The 21,020-nt window shown below is 35.1% G+C and overlaps 3 protein-coding genes across 3 annotated transcripts; 2 read left to right on the forward strand and 1 right to left on the reverse strand.

The window, feature by feature from the left end:
• The first annotated feature begins 3,416 nt into the window (after positions 1-3,416).
• On the forward strand, positions 3,417-6,433 carry LOC133293021 (uncharacterized). Its single transcript, XM_061491535.1, has 6 exons — positions 3,417-3,490; positions 3,600-3,724; positions 4,086-4,182; positions 4,290-4,399; positions 5,472-5,546; positions 6,185-6,433. The coding sequence occupies exons 1-6, from the start codon at positions 3,421-3,423 to the stop codon at positions 6,233-6,235; spliced, it is 528 nt and encodes a 175-aa protein (XP_061347519.1). The 5' UTR covers positions 3,417-3,420; the 3' UTR covers positions 6,236-6,433.
• Positions 6,434-9,031: 2,598 nt separating this feature from the next.
• LOC133293035 (uncharacterized) lies at positions 9,032-10,435 on the forward strand. The gene has a single exon (XM_061491549.1). It carries the CDS (start codon positions 9,032-9,034, stop codon positions 10,433-10,435), a length of 1,404 nt encoding a protein of 467 aa, XP_061347533.1.
• A 6,183-nt stretch (positions 10,436-16,618) lies between these two features.
• LOC133293036 (putative leucine-rich repeat receptor-like serine/threonine-protein kinase At2g24130) lies at positions 16,619-19,801 on the reverse strand. The gene is made up of 2 exons (XM_061491550.1): positions 17,293-19,801; positions 16,619-17,052 (listed from the first exon to the last, which is right to left on the reverse strand). Exons 1-2 carry the CDS (start codon positions 19,799-19,801, stop codon positions 16,619-16,621), a joined length of 2,943 nt encoding a protein of 980 aa, XP_061347534.1.
• Between the last annotated feature and the right edge of the window lie 1,219 nt (positions 19,802-21,020).

The raw sequence follows: 21,020 nt of genomic DNA on the forward strand, positions 1-21,020 counted from the left end.
CACACCAGTCTATCACCATCTTCTCTCTGACAAGCTACTACCTGAAACTAGGGCCGGCAAAACGGGCTCGGCTCGGCTCGGCTCGGCGGGCCAACCCCGTCCCGCCCCGCCTAGGCTAATTCATTTTTTGGCGGGTTAATAGTGGGTCGGGCCGGCTCTCCCACTTTGCCACCTCTACCCGAAACAAAAACAACATAGATCCATAATTGAAAACTCCAACAAAATCATTTTTTTTTGCATTCTGAGCCGAAATCATGTAAGAAAAGTGAAACCCCATTAAACAAAAATGGCAACAAAGACAACACAAAGCAGGAGAGATATGGTACCTTGTAAAAGGACAGTGTGAAAAAGGTTTTTGGAGAAACTCCGAGAAGTGGAATTAGAGATGGAAGCAGAGGAAAAAAAAGAGGAAGTGAGGGAAATGTTCCTCATTTTGGAGAGAAAGGTAAGCCATGAGCATGAAACTGCTGCCATTGCTGTGTGTGTGTGAGCACAAAGCTCTTCAGTTTGATGAGTCTCTCTTTTTTTTTGGGGTAAAGGACGAGTGTCTTTATTCGTTGAGGTGAGGGTATGATGAACATGAACACTTATTTATTAATATTATTTAATTATTTTTTTTATAGAATTCACTCTAAGTATAATAATTTATAATAATATTGATTTAATTTTTTTCCAGGTAAACATATTGATTTAAGTTTAACTATATAATAATAGTATATTAAAAATAATAAAATTGTAACAATGGAAGAATATATATTTTTATACTTAACTAGAAAATTAAAAAATTATCAATTAAGGATTATGTGATAAATTATTTTTTACTTTAAATAAAAAGCTCAATATAATGTGATTACATGATGAATAATTTGATCATTCATATGATTTTAATATTTTATATGCATAAGTACGATCTTACTATCCGTATTAAATTTTTGATTTACGATTTTTTACCCCCTCACAAATTTATTGATCTTAACGACATTGGTCACTATGGCTTATACTTCGTAGTTAGATGATACATGACTAACTATCATTGCTTAGAATTTCTAAACGTGTTTATATTCTCCTGATAAATAGAGTCTGTGAATATAGTGAAATATGGCTAATATAGCTCACATTTGTTGAACCAAATCTATGTCTTCATCCCTTCTTCCCTTCTTTTTATGGCTAATATGGCTAATATAGTGAAATCAAACAAGCACTTAGTACTCCCATGTGAAAAATAAATTATCACGGATACCAAACCAGAAAAATGGAATTTCAGAAACCCTATTGAGATCAAACAGCCCTTGAAGTCATATAAATGGTAGAATCTGCTAAGCGGGGTGCAAATCATGGTCTTGTTATCTGGGTGGGCCGAGGCTCAAAAATCAGAAAAGAGAATTACTTGCACTGATTGTCATTTTAAATTTTATACCTGAATTGGTACTTTCTAATTATTAACTGATATGAAATCTTGCAACTTGTGCTTAGTTAGTGTCCACAATTTTATCAGATTGCTTGCACTGTATGACTATAAGTATGCGGTCTTACTGCGCTTAACACAACGTACACACCGTCATGAAATGGTAGTTTGTACTTTTTTTTTTTTTTGTAAATTGTGGTAGTTTGTACTTTGCAGCTATATTGACATTAATACGGAATACGAAAAGATACGTCATACGTTAATATACATTTTAATATTAAATAATATTTTTAAGGGTTTGATGTTTATCATTTTAAATGACATAAGTTATGTCATTTTAGAAAAGAGATAGACACAAAGAATAAAAAATCATGGAGGAAAAAATGAATGATTTTTTTAATTTAAGTTTTAAATAAAAAATTTTATTTTGTGTCTATTTCTATCTTAAAATGACCTAACTTTATGTCATTTTAAATGACAAACACTTTTTCCTATTTTTAATATATATAATATAGCTTATATTTAATATATATAGCAGCTCATAATAAATTATATAACTAACCAAATATTAAAATTCCATAACATAAATATAAAACAAAAATAAATTTTCATATATTGTTAATTTTTCATGTCAAATTTTATAATAAATTTTTTTAATTTATAAATTAATTTTTCATATTTAGTTAAAAAGATAAAACTAAATAAAATTTGGATCTTAAAAAAAAATTTGCCGAAAAACATTGATCACTTGTTAGAGCGTTGATCGCGTATCAAAAAAATATTGACCATGTGTCAAACAAACGTATGTCGAAAATGTCAATGTCCGACACACATTCCCCCCCCCCCCCAAAAAAAACACGTGTTGGTGCTTCCTTAGTTTGTAGTGTAGTTTATAATCCATCAAATGTCATGACTATGCACGATGGATAAATACCAAGCTACGGAATAGATCATCTTATGTTAAAATTGGAAATAGATTCTCTAACGTGGAAAAGTGGTCACGTAGTCATGTTATTTGATTACAACCACTCATTTAAAAATTACACATTTTTCTCTCTTATCTCATTATCAATGAGTGGTTGTGATCAAATAACATGATCACATGACCATTTTTCCACATGAGAGGATCCATTCTTGTTAAAATTTCACATGACCGGTTCATATGAAATTTTTCTGTCTATTTCGAAAATAGACCCTCTCATATTTTAATTAACATGATCATATCATGTAGAGGAATTTTAACCATATCAAGGAGAATTAATAGTGATGATTTTGTAATTACTAATCTTCATATTTTTTTCTCTCTTTTCTTTCATCATCGTCGATCCATCTTTATATAATCATATTAATTAACATATAACAGGATCCATTCTCATTTATCTCTTTCTTTACATATATTAAATAAGTGAGATGTAATTATCATTATTAAAGAAAGAGATAACAAAAAGAGTGGACCCACACCAACAAAGTCCAGCACAGTTGGTAGATGCCTTGAGAAACCAAAAAAGAAGAAGAGAGGACACACAAATTTTATATGAGGTCGTGTGAAATTTAGGATCCACTCCCACCGGGCTATGCTTTAACATAAGGAAAAAGTATTTGTCATTTTAAATGACATAAAATTATGTCATTTTAAGAGAGAAATAAACACAAAATAATTTTTTTATTTAAAAATTAAATTTAAAAAATCACACACTTTCTCTCTCCCATAATTTTTATTTTTTGTATCTATCTCTCTCCTAAAATAATATAACTTATGTCATTTAAAATCACAAAACACCAAACCCTTAATATAATTACTTCTTGAACAAAAGTTTTTTAAATGGCTGCTAGTAAAATAAGTTTGCACCCAATTTACAATAAGGGAGGGGCATGCGAGCCGAGCCAAAAGGGCAAAATGGACCTTTTGATTCATTGATGTGAGCGTAGAAAGTGGTTGGCGGTTGGCGAATGGCACAATGCATAACTCGTTTCATTTCCTTGTATTGTGTCTGAGTTGAATCTTGTTGGTGGCGATGGGCAACACATCCTCAATGCTGACCCAGTACGACATCGAAGAGGTCCAGGAACATTGCAAACACGCATGTAATTCTAAACTTAACATCGTTCCTACTTGTACTTGTACTTGTTCATTTCATTTCATTTTCATTTTCATTTTTATTTTTTTGTTTTGATCGGCGTGTATGTACTGTAGTCACGCAGCAGGAGATTGTTTCTCTATACAATCGGTTCTGTCAGCTCGATCGTAATAACTGTGGTTTCATTCCTTCCGATGAATTCCTCACCATCCCCGAATTCGCCGTTAACCCTCTCTCTCAGGTCTCTCTCCCTCTTTTTCATTCTTGTCAGAGATACATAAAAAACCATTTAAGTAACCTCACTCTACTGCTTAAACTTTTGGTTTAACTGGTTATTTACATGATATTAAAAGTTTAGTGTCGCCCCTTATTTAATTAATAGTTAATTAAATCATGTGGAGTTTGTTACGAGCATGTGTATTATCTACCTTTTTAAATTCAATGGACTCTTATGTAAGGGCGCATACTAGAGAAATATATAATTCATTATATAAAATTATTGATGTTCCTTGGTTTAATTGTTTAAATAATGAATGCCAACAATTCTCTCTGGAAATTAGAATGCCAATGAGTGATTCAATTGAGTGTTAATCATATGACAGAGCTTGTTGAGGATGCTGGATGGCTTGAACTTCAAGGAATTCGTGGCCTTCTTGTCCGCCTTCAGTCCCCGTGCCACTCTTCAACACAAAATTCAATGTAATATATTTAATATCCAATATGAAATGCCTTTTTTTTTTTTCTCTTAAATTCATTCGATGCCTGCAGAAACAAAAATCAATAGGGTTGTGGTGCTTGTTTTGTAGTCATTTTCAAGGTATATGATACGGACTGCAATGGAAAAGTAACTTTCCATGACATGTTGAGGGCTTTAAGAGATTTGACTGGACAATTTATGTCTGAACAACAGAGAGAGGTCACATTAAATTACAACTCTCTTCTGCTTCTGCTATGTTGTAATTTTCTATTTGTTCTCTGCATTCTATATAGGAATTCAGCCTTTCAACAGAATACACATGTTCTCATTTATTATTTTGCCCACGTAACATTACATCAAGGGAAATGCTTGAACTTTTACTGTCTAATTTTGTTCCATTGAAAGCGATTTTGGGAATTTGATTATTCAAGGGATCAACAATGCCAGTAATAAGACTGGATATAAGAAGAGTGTGGACCAATTTATGAAATCATATGTAAAGAACCTTGAGGTCACCACCCCAAAAGCTAGCTCAAGGGGTAGGAGTGCCCAAGGCCTTATAAAGGCCATATTAATTGTCTATCTAATCAATGTGGGACTATATATCTCAACACGCCCCCTCACGCAAGAGCCCTTTAGGCTAGAAGCGTGGAAATTGCACAGGCCCATTTCTGGTTTACCTTTTTGTGCTTTTTTTTTTTTATTTTAATTCCACTTTTTTAAAGCGGGGGGACGGTGAGGCTCTGATACCATGTAAAGAACCTTGAGGTCACCACCCCAAAAGCTAGCTCAAGGGGTAGGAGTGCCCAAGGCCTTATAAAGGCCATATTAATTGTCTATCTAATCAATGTGGGACTATATATCTCAACATCATACTCCGATAATCTGGAAAACTAAGCAAAAGACAATATGTTATCTCAAGGAACTAATTGCACTTTTAGGTCTAATTGCACTTTTCATCCCTTAAAAATATAAGGCAAAGGGTGTTTCCTAGCTTGCAAATTGCATGTATTACCAGGATAAAGAAATTTTCATCAATTATTTTCTTATAAAAAAAAGCATAGAATTGTATGCTTTCTTAACCAAGAAAAGTATTTATATGAAACGTATTATCTGTGTATATATTTGTATTTGAAAATATGTAAATGAAAGATGGGAACAGACATTTTGTTGGAGAATATCAGTTTTGTTGATATTATTTCCTCACACTTCAATTGCCAATGCTAATGAAGGATGATTTGCAATCTGCTTATAACGCCTCTGATGTATTCTGTTTCCTTCGAACATACAGGAAGTTCTGACACAGGTTCTTGAGGAAGCTGGCTATGAAAAGGATTCTTTTTTAGTCTTGTCTGACTTCATGAAGGTACTGAAACAACTAATATCTAGCATGACTTTCTGCGCTGGAATTCTTAAGTTTAATTTAGATAAACATTTTAATAGGAAAGTGGCAACTAAGGGATAGTGCATTGAATCTTTCATTTTATTATTTTTGTTATTTCCCTTTCATATCTATTATGATCGTAATCAATTCCTTCAATGCCTAAAACCATTAATGAACAGAGTTTTGAGGAAGGAAAGTAAGTATTGATATAATGATGAATTAATGATGTCAAATTGGAGCTCTATTATGATGATTTATCCTGATAATTAGCAGGTAAAGTTGTCTATATGATTGCATAATACATTAGCTTGCAGTGGCAAGGTCACTGACTATCTTTACTGTCAATGTGTTAAACCAACGTTAGTATCTTCATTTGAAACATAGGTCATAATTAGCAAAAAACTTATTCTTGTCTTTGACAATGAGCATTGCTTTTTCACATTCATGACTTTTTGAGGGTCTTACAACTGAATTCACGCTCATAATTGTTTGAGGGTCATGCATCTTCACACTCATGCTGGTTTTATACCATGCATCACTAAACACTGCTATCTGCTTGATATTTGTTAGTGTGCCATCTTTCATATGAGAAATGCATGACCGTCCCTTTTTGTTGATAGATTCTTGGCAATTCGGGTTTGAAGATGGAAGTTGAGGTTCATGTGGATTAGAATGAGGATAAAAATTGCCCTAGAGTATAATATACAAAAAAAGGAACTCGCTGTCCTGCTTTCCTTTGAGTTTGATGAAGGAGATTATTGATTCTGGTATTTAGTTCTTCCTCTTATTGCGTGTTTGGATTAGCTTCCTGAGAGAGCTTTTCAAAGAAAAAACGATTATTTTCCCAGAATTAATCTTTCCCAAACACACACTTAGTGGATGATAGATTATATTTTGAGAGTTTAATTACTTCAAAACAAAATTATGGATGATATAATTGTTAACAAGTTGCATTCAGCATTGGTTATTTCTTTTTGGAAATAATGTTTTAAGTAAATATGAGCTTTTTTGTTGTTGTTGTTGGTGGAGCACAGAAAGGATATGTATTTCCTTTTCCAAAATAGAAAAAAGAGGATATAAAAGGAAATACCTATAAAGGTAGGAGTAGTGTAAATATGTTATTTTTTTTCATATTTAATAAACGATGTACCGAATGTTCGGTACATCTGTATTAACGAAAATATTTTCTTGTTGGTGGGTCAACTATTAAAGGTCTGTTTGATTGTGTTCTGGTTTTTTTGTTCTTAAAACTATTTTGTAGAATAGTTATGGAAACAAGTGTTTTCTGTATTTTTTTTGTTTTGAAAGTTAAATGTCAAAACACAAAACAAAAACGTCTAAAACATGTTTTCTAAATATAATTCTAAAAACCAAAAAAGAGTTACAATTTTTATTTTTATTTTACAAAATAGATTTTATCAAACAATTTTTTTTGTTCTGAAAATTAAAAAACTGTTTTTAGAAACAGAATTCAAACAGGGCCTAGGTTTGCTGTGAAGTTTTAATGTTTGATAATTTATACTTTTTTGAACTGGATTTGGAAGGTTGTATTTCATGTAACTCACTTGGATTTTTTTAAATAAATTCCCACGTTTCCTTTTCCCTCTCAGATTACAGATACCCAGAGCACCTATCAGGACAAATTTTGCCATGCAAGACTTTACGATACAAACATCAATGTGATAGTTACTACATAATTCGCTTTTCAGAGCATTCGATAAAATTAGAAACGATATTTATAACGAGCTACATAATTTTCAATAACGTTACACTTTTAACAGGTTAGTTATGTTTGCTTTAGGCTTATTGAAGTCCAAACTTTACTGAAGTATTTAGTAAGTGGTTGCACATTGTTCAATTTAAATAAAAAGGTGCATGTCTTAAATTTATATTTTTGGTTTACAAATAGATAACTCCTTTTTTTTTCTAATTAAGAAGGAAAAACCTCCCTAGCATGTCCCTGCCTAGAATACACAGTGCAACCAAAGTATATATTAAAGTATTACGATAAGAATTTAAGATAATATAATGAGAATATCACCTGTCTCTGGTCAAAGGATAAGATAAAACTGAGCACTTGAATTTCTTTGTAATAATGGATTGGAAATAATATAAAATAGCTGAAGCGAATGAAATATTTTAAAAAACGTGTCATTGTTACCTAGAATGCAATCTTTATTTATATTTAGAGATAGAAAGAAATACATTTATGATCAAACTTATATAAAGTTTTTTGTGATGTTATTTTTCAATAAAATATAATAAATTTATTATTTTTTCATCACCTCATTTTTGTTAAAAATTTTCATAATTTAATTATAAAAAAGTTCACATATGATATTTTGATTAAAGAATATTACTAGATTTCTAAAATTTTCCATTTAAATTTTATCGTAATGATTCTGTTTGAAGCATGAGGAGTGCAACAGCATGAGGGGTCATCCATGCGCGTGTTGGAGTTGACTTGACAGAATTAATACACTCCAAATGAGGTGGTCGTGGCTGTGCCTCATTGACTCATTGTAGCCGTTGGAAACGATGCTTTTGACTCGAAAAAACGACTTTTTGAAACCCCAAAATGAAAATTATTTAAAAAAAAAAAAGAATCGAAAAGAAGGGACTACCTACGAGTAACAAGCACTTGCGGGAAAAGAGAAGAGACATGGGCCCTACAACGAAAGGATGAATCAGCGCCTGATTGAGAGAATTTAATAGAATAATAATAACAAGACATAAACGTTAATGGATTATGATTTTGTCTAATAACTGTACATAACGAAAGTCGCTCTCTGTTCTTCTCCTTGTAATCCGGGTCAGGGGTGCGTCCTCTAACTGAAAAAAAAAAAAAAAACTGAAAACCCAGCACAAAAAAAAAGGTTTCATTTCTTCTTTTTTCTTTTTCTTGGTTGTGTTCTGTAACCTTGCTAGGTAGATTTATTTTCAATATATTTGATTGTTTTGTATAGTTATGTAACATGTCGCTGTGCATACTAAGCCACCCTTTTCTTACGTTTTCTCATTTTTATTTTTTTTTCACCAAACACCTATCTGCTTCATGACTTAGGTGAGATGCATCTGTGTTTCTTGAAGGGTAAGCTCTTTTTACCTTTTCTGGTAAAAACAAAAGTTTTCCCTTTGAGATTTTCTATTTGCCTCAATTTGTTTGTGATCACCAGATAGGTAGATAGATAGATAGATAACCTTGTTCTCATTTACTTTCGGTTGTGAAACGCCATTCCTCTTTAGTGCGCAGTTTCATTAAGGTAAAATATCAATGACTTGTATCTGAAAAACTTGATTTCTTTTTCACATTCATCATTAGAGCCATCCTGTTCATTTATTAATGAAATTGATCTCATTCTTGGGGGGCAAAAAAAAAAAAAAAGGGAATAAGATTGCTACTTTCTGTGTTCAGGAATAAGTGAGTGCTTAATAATTCAATCAACTGTGGCATGGTAGAAACCAGCATGGCTGAAAGGGATATAATAGCCATGAAGGATACACTTCGTGCCCAACAACAACTTCTGCAGAAGCTGTATGCGGAGCTGGATCAGGAAAGAGAAGCCTCGGCAACTGCAGCAAGTGAAGCTATGGACATGATACTGCGCTTGCAAGGAGAAAAGGCTGCGGTGAAGATGGAGGCGAGTCACTATAAGAGAATGGCAGAGGAGAAGATCGATCATGCTGAAGCCACTCTTGAAATTTTTGAAGACCTTATGTATCAGAAGGAAATGGAAATTGCTTCTCTCGAGTTTCAAGTCCTGGCTTACAAACACAAACTTCTGAGCTTGGGGTGTGATTTCAATGCAAGTGAGTTTGAATTTCCTGAAGACCTGCTGGTGGTTACAAATGATCAAAACAATGAAGAAAATGGTCAAAGTAGCACTGTAAGAAGGCTAAGTTCATTGCCTCCAATTCAGTTTAAGAATACCTTGAGAGCTCCCAGAAAGAGAGAAAGATCATCTAGTCCCATTCCAGTTCCAGTTCCAGATGTCATTCCAAGAATGGTGGATAGCAGTGACCAGGAAGTTACTTCCACAAGCTTGGATTTGCCAAGAAAGTCCATAGACTATGAGTATGGAACCCTTGATTCATACTGGAACCAGATCAAAAGGTTAGATGAAAAAGTGAAAGTGATTTCAGATTGTAAAGAATCAGGAGGAGAAAAATGTGCAAACCTGAGAAGTAGAAGAGGGGTTTCATGTTCACTATTTTCACAAGCAAGCATTGAGATAGCCTGTGACCAAACAGATAGACTACCCCCTAGAAATTCAGATAAACTAAATCATCGTGAAGGTACACAGGATAGAGTTCCCTCCGGCTCGGTTAATGTCCATGATGTATTTGAAGTCCCACAAACTAGTGAAAAGCATAAAGTCAGTGAACATGGGAAAAAAAGACTTGAGAAATGGATTTCAGATGCAGATAACAGGTTAACAAAACCAGACTCGGTGTCTGTGGAAATCATAGAATCACATGTTAAACATGACATGGACAAGATAAAGAGCAAGCTTAGCACACATCATGAAAGCAAATTACCTAGTCCCAAAGATATGAAGACCATTGTTTGGCAGAAAAAAGAAGGGATGGATGTGGATTGCAATACTCAAGCTGAGTTTCGGAAGTTGCATCAAAGAATTGATCGGCTTGAGAGGGAGAGAGTTAGTTCAAGGCAAGAGATTACGCATGAAGGGGATGGGGAAGAGCATTTGAGGTTGTTGAAGGACATACACAATGAAATCAAATCAATACAATCAGAGATGAGGAGCTGGAAAACCAAAAATGCTGCAACTAAGGAGGATATTCCTTTGGGTCCTCTTCAAGAGGTAATGTATACACTGGTGCTTTTGCCTTCTCTTTTGAGAAAATAATTTCCTGTTGCCTGCAAATTTCTCCTTTCCTTGATTTTCCCATATTGATGCTAGTTATTGTTGGATAATATTTTACATGTGGGGTTCAGGGTATGGGAAATTTCGTTAATGCTACGAGAGTACCTAACTCGGTACTCCCTTTTACCAAAAAAGGAAAAAAAATTCAATTTTAACTCTTGCTTTTCTTTATAATTTCCTTTATGTTCTAAAAATTCCCCCCTTTTAGTATTGGATGTACCTGCAATAGTTGTACTTGTACCGAAGGTTTTCTTCAGGGTATGGGATAATTGGGACGAGCTTTTGTTTCTTGAATTATTTGTGTTCTTCACCTACCTTTGAAATAAGAGATTTCAATTTTCTATGAACAGGCAATGTTAAGCTTTTGGATTTGATCAAGTAATTACAGAATGACCATCTCAGACAACCGATTAATTAACTCAGTGCACCATGTGGAGGTATGTATGCTTTGTCCAAAAAGAAGATTGTGTGTGCGGTAAAGGCAGGTAGAATAGATCTTCTGAGCTCAATTTTAGTTACTGAAGAATGTATACCTTTACATAATTCCATATTATACAATGGGCACTAGTATGATGGTGATTTGAAATTTGTGTGGTTAAATATGGTGATTTGTACACATGACTCGGTGGATTAACAATGTCTTGCAAAATCGATGTTATATGGTGTTTTTATTTTTATTTTTTGGCCCTTATATTTGAACTTAAAGGAAATAAATGTTTCATGAGCTATTCCTTGATTTTCTTTCTAATAGTAGAACCTTAATGCTTATTCTATTTTTCTAACTTGACAATGCTGGTTATATCACTAGTAAGAGAAAATTCACGAGATTTGTCATTATAGATTCACAGCTCCTTTTGCTAATTCTTTGCCTGAGAAATGCCATAACACTGACTTTTGATTGTGCCTTCAGTTGATGAAGAAAGTTTTGCTTAACGGATACACAATAAACACAGATTTAAAGGCTATTTCGCCAATCATCTCCAATAAATACTTCGTTATACATATCTTGCTCTGTTTCCTTCTCTCTCTCTCTTTTATTTTTTGGAAACGGATGATAATGCCAACTGAATGCGTCAATAGAAAATAGAAAATATTGTAGTGGATCCAAATTTTTTATTTGGATTCATTCCTAGTTGTCTGGGTAAAGTCTGGGATATTTGAAGGATGCTATTATGTTTCCATAAGATTCTCAGAAAGCCCAATCCAGTTGTTTCTGCACTGGAGTCCAAGCCCATTTTCCTTAACGTCCCATGTTTCCTGCTCTTTCTATGCTTCTTTTTGTTAAGTACATTAGATTAGAGTTGTATGCTGCTATTGTAAAGTTCCTTAGTTTTATTTGCTGCTTGGAATGTTTTAACCATTGAATTAACATTGGTAATTGAGTTCACCATCGTTTAAAGACATAACATTTTCCCATCCTCATTTAAAAAAGTCTCAAAATATCATATCTTGATTATATCTTAAATAGTTTAGATTACACTGGAGGATTTCTTAGGATTAGTTTCTTTACTTATATATATTTCATGATTTATTTTCTTATTTTAGAAGTCTACAATTTAGTATAAATAGAACTTACTATTTTGTCTTTTAATTCACTTCTTATCACATCAATCACTTTGTATTATATTGCAAAGAACCAATTTAACCCAAAAGTTTAAGCTCCCGACTCGTGCGGATCTTAGACCGGACGAAACACTGCCACACTTTGCCTCCTGAGTTCGAGGGTAGATGACACAGTAGGGGCTCGAGGGAGGGCTTCAACCTCCTTCCTCTAAGGGTTCCAAATCCAGGGACACCCAAACGTTGCCCAAAAGGGTAACAATCATAGCACTCAAAGGAGCTTAGGACTGAAAAGTCTTAAGTTACTTACTTCTGGGTTCCGCTTAGGGCCCTGAATCAGGAACCCCTAGAGGAAGGAGGCTTCACTCGAGCCCCCATTGCGTCATTTACCCTCGGACTCGGAGGCAGAGTGTGGCAGTGTTTTGTTCGGTCTAAGATTTGGACGAGTTAGGAGCTTAAACTTTTGGGTTGGATTGGTTCTTTACATGGTACCAGAGCCTCGACATCATGGGTTCGATTCTCATTTCCCCCATTTAATTAATAATTAATCAAGTCTTGTGGAGTTTCTTAGCATAGGTAGGAGGTCCTGTGCATTATCCACCCTTCAAGTCCTGTGGGTTCTCATGTGTGGGGGTGTGCTAGAATAGTATAAACCATTAAAAATGCCATCACTTAATAGCTTAAGCTTTTGGGTTGAATTGCTTCTTTACATGGTATTAGAGTCTCGGTGTCACAAGCTCGATCCTCACCACCTCATTTAATTAATAATTAATTAAGTCTTGTGGAGTTTCTTAGCACATGTAGGTGGACCTGTGCATTATTCACCCTTTAAGCCCAATGGGCTCTCGTATGAGGGAGCGTGTTAGAGAAGTATAAAAACAATTAATGTAGCCCCACTTAACAGCTTAAGTTTTTAGGTGATGGTCTTTTTAATGGTTTGTATTATACTTTAACATATCCCTTCACACGAAAGCACACTGCACAAGCCCGCCTATCTGTGCTAAAAAATTCCACCAGACTTGATTAATTATTAATTAAATGGGGGGAGATAAGGATCGAACTCGTGACATAGAGGCTCTGATACCATGTAAAGAACCAATTCAACCCAAAAGCTTAAGTTCCCGACTCATTCGGTTATTAGACCAGACGAAACACTGCCACACTCTGCCTCCGAGTCCGAGGGTAGATGACGTAGTGGGGGACTCGAGGGAGGGAGTCAACCTCCTTCCTCTAGGGGTTCCCGATTCAGGGCCCTAAGCGGAACCCAAAAGTAAGTAACTTAAGACCTTTTAGTCCCAAGCTCCTTTGAGTGCTACGGTTGTTACCTTTGGATTGGGAACCCTAAAGGAAGGAGGTTGAAGCCCTCCCTCGAGCCCCCACTGTGTCATCTACCCTCAGACTCGGAGGCAGTGTGACAGTGTTTCGTCCGGTCTAAGATCTGGACGAGTCGAGAACTTAGCTTTTGGGTTGAATTGGTTCTTAACATGGTAGCAGAGCCCAGGTTCGATCCTCACCCCTCATTTAATTAATAATTAATCAAGTCTTGTGGAGTTTTTTAGCATAGGTAAGTGGACTTGTGTATTATCCATCCTTCAAGCTCAGTGAACTCTCGTGTGAGGAGGCATGTTAGAATAGTATAAATCATTAATGTAGCTTCACCTAACAACTTAAATTTTTGGTTTGAATTGATTCTTTACTTATATCAAGATACAAATACAATATTATCGAGTCTCTATTTTTTTCCACCTGTACCTAAACCCCTATAACTTCAACATCATACACAAAAGATGAGAACTTTGTTTTGCTATCATCTGGCCCCACATGAAAACTGCCGCCAGTATCCTTCTATTGTACACGAGTCCAGTTTATGTCTTTTGTCTGTAATTTGTTTCTTTAGGAGAAAATTAAAGCAATAGCTTATGATAACATTTAGCATATCATTCAACTGTTTATCATGTTACATGAAGGAAGATACTGTCACAGTTAACCTTATTATTTCCTCCTTTGGCAGTTATGGTCCTGCTAACATGATAGGAGATAATATTTTTACACAAACTATATCATGTGCATAGATACCTAACTCAGTCTCTAACTCTCTATTGATAAGATTTTCTAGCAGCATGAAGATCAAGAGCCGCTAGGTGCGGGTGCATGTACCTAGCCTTGTTTATTTTATTTATTTATTAGGGTTCTGCACTATTTTATAAAATACTAGTATTGAAGAACACGCTGAAGGAAATTGTTGCATCATATACCTCTATCGCTAATAAATCAACCTGTCATTACTCAAAATGGTAGCGGATTATAAATAATGCTTCAATTCATGAATTCAATAAATGGTACTCTCTTGGAAAATCCCAATGATGATTTCAAACCACGATATGAAATGTCCATAGAAGATGCGTGATGCACTTGGATTGGGATGAAATGGCAAGGATTCAATAAAGTTGTTAAACAATTTATGATAAAGCTAATATGAACTTCAATTATTGGAATTTTACCAGATAGATTTATGTAGAAATATCTCGTATCTATCTATCTATCTACATTAGGAAGGTTGTATACTTCTGCTACGAAATTATTATTTTCTATTTTGCGTAAATTACGTATGTATTATTGATTTGCCCTGCTTTAGTTTATCTTGGTAACCTGGACACTAAAAGCAACCCGAGTTTGAAGTTGATAGAAGTAAAAGGTTACTTCATTTTGCAATTTGCACTATGTCAGCAAGTGGCCCTGGTGGGTAAAACAGTGTTCTTGGATTAGCAATTTTTATTCTTCTCAAAAGGAAATCTCTTTTGGCATGGTTCAAATTTATTCTTTCTGTAGCTTTTGCTCAATTATAAGGTTTCTGGGATGCTTATTGATCAAAAGACCTGCTAAACATCTTCGCCCACTACTCAAAAAAGATTTTTATGGGCATGACGTAATTAAACGTTGTAAAGATAGCAGACCCTTGAGGGCCTTTAGGCAGCATATATTTTATTTTTGTGCGCTCTTAATTCTGGCTTTTCAAGTGGAGAATGATTAAGAAACAGTGGAGACTTTTTGTAAGGAACATCCTATGTTCCTAGTTTTCATCTAAGACAAAACTTGAGAAATCAGAAACCCTAGTCCCACCCCCCCACGACCTAAAAGTAGTAGTTTATGGTGTTTTTATGACTAAATAAATCTATTTCCACACCATTTTCACCTACCTCTATGCTTGCTATACTAAGAATTATAATTGTTTATTTATATCATGCGAGCTGAGATGGTAACTTTGCTCGTTAATACTCGAGATTACTAATTAAGCTGAAAACACAATTTCTTAGAAGTTCCACATGTTTGGTGGTTAAAAATAATAATTAAAAATTGAATTATATAATAACTTGAATAACAAATGAGCAACCAAATGATGGTAGCTTAGTTGATGCATGAGAGTTGAGCAGGTGGGGTGAAAATATGTATTCGATCATTTCCATTACTATCTTTGGAAGGAGTTTAAAGCTTTAATCCTAGAGCTGCCCTCAACAGGATTGACTCCCGTGAATGATACTTGTGGTTTATCTTTAAAAAAAAACAATTAAGCATAATTCTAGACTAATAAATAGCAGAGGAATTAGAATTCTGCATAACATGGACATTTGCAACACCATATCTTAATTTAAAGATTAAATATCATTTTTGGTCCTCAACAAAATTCAAAAAAAATGCTCGCTTTAGTTCCTAGCAAATAAAAAGACTATTTGTGGTCCCTAAGAAATTCAAAATTGACCTGTTTAGTTGAAATCGTGATCCCTTACAAATTCAAAAAAACCCACATTAGTCCCTTAAAAGGACTAAAATAGATCCACTTTGAATTTCTTTTTTTTCTTTTTTTTGAATAACCACTTTAAATTTCTTAGAGACCACGAATACACTTTTTATTTAATAAAAACTAAAACGGATAACGTAAAATTTGCTTCATCACCGAAAATGGTATTTACTATCAGATAAAATAAAAGCGAGAGATTCACTCTTAAACCAACGTGAAACATAAATTCCTAATAATACCTCCCTTTGACTTTCATTGTATCACCGCAATGCCTAATAGCACAACATGGCTTAAAGAAAGTATAAAGATAGAGGTTTGGATATAGCATTGCTTTGACCTCAACTTGCACAATGGAATGAGAAACTTGTCAGGGGTAACGATTCTTTATTTTTTTTCCTTGCTTTGAATCTCGTGTCACAACTCACAGTGCTTTGATACCCAACTCCTATGTGAGTGTTGCAGAAAGACAACAGAAATCGTTATGCCAATTGGCTTTTAAGTTTTTACTTAACGCACGGTGACATTCACTGTAATATAATAATCTGAGTCAAGCATCACTGTCTCTAACTTTATGTTAATTGAAGGTTGATATCTGGCATACCAAGTGATAAGCATTCATTACGTAATCTTGCTTTTGATCTCTGCCAAGGACAAATTTACCTACTGAAGCTAGCAACCAATCATGGTATAGCGGTTTTCTCAAAGTGATAAAAATGTTCAACCGCATGTTTCACTCACATTAGAACACAATCATTTCAACGCATACTCAACCAAAAAAAAAAAAACTTGGGACTTTTTTAATTAACTATTTACTTTTCAACTAAATTATCTTCACTGCAGAAAGAATTAATCTTGGAATCATCTTCAATGAGAAGAAAGGTTGAATTAGTGAGGTAGTCCTTCAACATCCCCATTTCTTGGGCTACATCCAACATGCTTGGTCTTGTTGAAGGATTGTGCTGTGTGCAGAGTAGCCCCAGCTCAACGAGTTCCAATATAACATCTTGCAAAATTTTGTTATGATGGCTTGGCACCCCAGAAGGAGAAAACCTTTGCAGTGCTTGTTCAACAATGTTTTCAAGCTTGTGTGAGTTTGAGTATTGTCTCTTAACCCACTCATGCAAGCTAGAGCCTTCATGGATGAGAACATCTGTGGGGCGTCTACCTGTCACTATTTCTAACACAAGTACTCCAAAACTGTAAACATCACCCTCAGTTGAAGCATGTTTTCCCATTCCATATTCTGTCACATCCAAGAAAAACAAGTGAGAGAATAGTGAGTTCTAAAGCACAAAACTGTTTGATAAATAGCAGAGAGACTAAAAGTTACTTCGGAATCATATTCATTGCCTAATAAGTAGTGTCTCATAAAAAATATTTGTCAATAAATTCTATATTCAAGTTTCTGAAAAGTATCATTAATAAATAACAATACTGACCGTAGTATTAAAAAATATTGGATCACAATTCGTAGAGTGCATACCAGGAGCTATATAGCCAAGGGAGCCACACAAGAAGCCATTTGTTGAACTGAAAGATGCTGTGTCACTGATGGAAGTACTCTCATCACTTTTTAGAAGCCTTGCAATTCCAAAATCAGTAACCAAAGCTGTGAGATCATCATCAAGGAGTATATTGCTCGGCTTAAGATCACAGTGTACTACTTTGAACGGAGAGAAATGGTGCAGATAGGACATTCCCTCAGCTACATCACTGCAAATCTTCACTAATTGAACCATATCCAACCTCTGGCTTAACTCATCGCTTGGATAAAGGTGCCTCTCAAGGCTACCATTTGACATCAGTGGAAGAACAAGAGCCTTAAATTCTGGCTTACTGCAAATTGTGATGATCCTTATTAAATTTCTGTGCCTGATCTTCTTCAAGATTTGACATTCCCTTCTAAAGCTCCTTGAAATCTCACTAGCTGTTGTATCTAGTACCTTCACTGCTACTCTTGTATTATCTAACAAGACTCCTTTGTACACTCTTCCAAACCGTCCTGAACCAATTAGGCTTGAAGCACTGAAGCCTCCAGTGGCTTCTCTAAGTTGTGTATATGAAATTCTTGGGAACTTGAGCTCTTTTGTTTCCTCTTCTTCTTCATCTTCCAAGTCACTTCTGCTGCTAACAATTGCCAATCGCTTCCTCACCATGGAGTATTTAACCATGCACAGCAAAGGGGTGCCAAATAGTAACACAGGTAATAACAGGAACACCAAATGATAACTGAGTTTCTTATTATGACAGCGTTGCATGCCTTTTATTGGGCCACAAAGACCATCGTTTCCAAGGAAAGAGTCTATGGTAAAAGACGAAAATGCTCCCTTGTTTGAGACATTCCCTGAGAATTTGTTGAAAGAGAAATTGAGTTTCTTGAGAGAGGAAGACAACTGAAGGGAACCTGGTATTATCCCTGTCAATTGATTTGAAGACACATCAAGTGCTTGAATATAGAGCAATTGGCCTAATGAATCAGGGAGAGGGCCTTCTAAGGAGTTACCAGAAAGGTTGAGGTACTCCAGTGCAATGCAACTTTCAAGTTGTGGCGGGATTCTGCCAGAGAGATTGTTCTTGGATACATCAATAGCTAGCACCATGTCCATTTTGCTGAGTTCAAATGGTAAAGGCCCATGTAAGTCATTGCTTGATAAATTCAGGTAAAGTTTCAAGCTAGTCAAGGCTGCAACTTCTGCAGGAATCATCCCTGTGATCTTGTTGTGAGATAAATCTAAAATCTCCAAATTGACACATTTTCCAAGACTAGGTGGGATTGTTCCAGAAAGCTGGTTGTCGTAAAGTAAAAGCCTTCTTAACTGCGGAAGGTTTGCAAAACTATCTGGTATTGAACCAGAAAGCTTGTTTCTTGACAAATCTAGAAGACCAAGATGCTGGATGTCACCAAGGGTCGAAGGAATCTCACCATGTAGTGAATTATTTGACAAATAAATTCTCTCTAGCCTACCCATCTGGCATAGGCCGGGAGGGATTGATCCATTTATTAAGTTACTGGACAACTTCAAGAATGTTAGGTTGACAAGGTTGGAAATGTGCTGGGGTATAGAGCCATATATGAGATTTTCTTCTAGGTGAAGTTGTTGCAAGCTAGTAGGAAGATTGCCAATAATATGAGGCAGTTTCCCTCCAAGATTGTTTCCCGCCAATTCGAGTACTTGAAGGTTAGATAAATTCATTAAGGAAGCAAAGAATGGTTCAAGGTTGGTGTTGTCATCATGGCTAACAAAGTCATTATATGAAAAATAAAGGAATTGTAATTGTGGCCAATTATGTACAATCTCAGATGGCAGCGTTCCACTCAACATATTTGACTCCAAATCAAGCCATTTAAGTTTGGTGGAGTTTGAAAGAGCTAAAGGAACTTGGCCTACAAGCTGGTTAGACCAAAGTAAGAGGAACCTAAGCTCTTTAAGGATGCACTCATTGTTCAAGGGGATTTGTCCCCCTAAGGAATTGTTTGAAAGGTCTATGTAACTCAATGATGTCACATTGCAGAAAAGTGATGGGGGAATCTCTCCCTTAAGCTGATTGCTTCCCATGTCAAGGTAGTACAAGTTCTGAAGTGAACCAAACTCGGAGGGAATGTTCCCTTCAAGAAAATTCCCAGACAAACTTAGTTGTCCAAGCTGAACTAAATATCCTAGTTCTTTTGGAATGTGACCCACAAAAAAATTCCCAGAAAGATCAAGAATTTGTAAGGAAGAGAGGTTAGCAAGAGCAGGGGAAATGGTGCCTCCCAGTGACTTTCCACTGAGATCAAGCTCTATGATCCTGTCACTTGCATTGTTGCATCTCACACCTGACCAATCACAAACATAAACACCCGTTGACTTCCAACTCTCTAGAGCGTTTTCAGGATCAGAAACAATGCCTGACATGAATGATATAAGTGAACTTTTACCATTTATAAGGCCAGCATTTTCTTCCCCATAAACTCTAGAATGAACGATGTCTATGTAGAAACATAGAAACATTGTAATAAGTCTAAAGAAACACATCATGAATCAATATTTTTTGTTTTCAATCTGAAAATAAAAGGAAAATTAATGAAGGAAAGGTTGAAAACCAGAGAAAGGATATGAAGGAATTCGGGTATCAAATTAGGTTCAATGTAGCTCAATAAAAGGAGGAGCACACTAAGAATTTGAAGGCACAAGGAAGCAGCAATGATGGAAAAATTATGAACCTTGTGCCTAACTGCCGTTGAAGCACCAAACGTACGTTTGGTGCCTACGATGTTTGACTTTAAAATTTACGTATCTAAACATGTGACACATGAGCAACATTATGCGCTGTTTAGAAATCGTGATGTACTTGTCAGCATAACAGGCCTAACTTTCAATTTTTTTATTAATGAAACATTATGCACATTTGCTTCTTAGATTGAGTTCAAGTAGTGGATGCTGTGCTGTTAACAAGGATAATCTTGGTTAATGGGCACGCTTATAAGGGACTGTGATTGTGTGTTGACAATGTTAATGTTGATATTTTTGTCGGATGCAGTGATATACTTGGTTCGCTTTGAGCATTATTGGTTTATTGATGTCAATTGAAGAGTATATATGATGTGTGAAAGGATAACGCCTTTGAGTATATATGGCTAAAAATTAGCCTGAATGCTTACTGGTTTATAACTAATCATGCAAGTTATCCTCTATATGTGAAGGATAATTCATAAAAAGAGAAGTTCAATACTAGAAAATGTGCTGTCCTTTTACTTTTGGTAGGGCAGAAGTGGATGAAAATATACTAATTAAATTAGCATGTAAACATGTTTGGCAAAGATTCAATGAATTTATCCATAAGAAATTAGGTTGAGCAAATGCTAGCTCACAAACATAATCAATTAGTATTTTTAAATTGCAAAGTAACTGGGCAATCTTATTATATGGCCTAACTCAGTTCACCCAAAAAAATTATGTTTGGGTTTAAAGTCAAGCTGCATAATCAAAGAAAGGATGAGTCGCACCCTCGGGTTATTGGGTTGGACATGTTTTTGAAACAAAAGTTAGACGAGGGAAAATGGGTTTGATGTTTTATCTCCTACACATATATAAAAATATGTAGAGCTCATGTGAGACCATGTAAAAAAAAGAGAGGGAACAAAAATATAAGCCATACATTCTTTTATGTGTATATAAGAAATAATTTTATTTTTTACAATAAGAGAAATATTAAAATTGGGGTAGACAT

Source organism: Gastrolobium bilobum, unplaced genomic scaffold (genome assembly GCF_033153095.1).
Source record: "Gastrolobium bilobum isolate Gb01-03AN ecotype WA unplaced genomic scaffold, APGP_CSIRO_Gbil_v1 utg3588, whole genome shotgun sequence".
Taxonomy (NCBI): Eukaryota; Viridiplantae; Streptophyta; class Magnoliopsida; order Fabales; family Fabaceae; genus Gastrolobium; species Gastrolobium bilobum.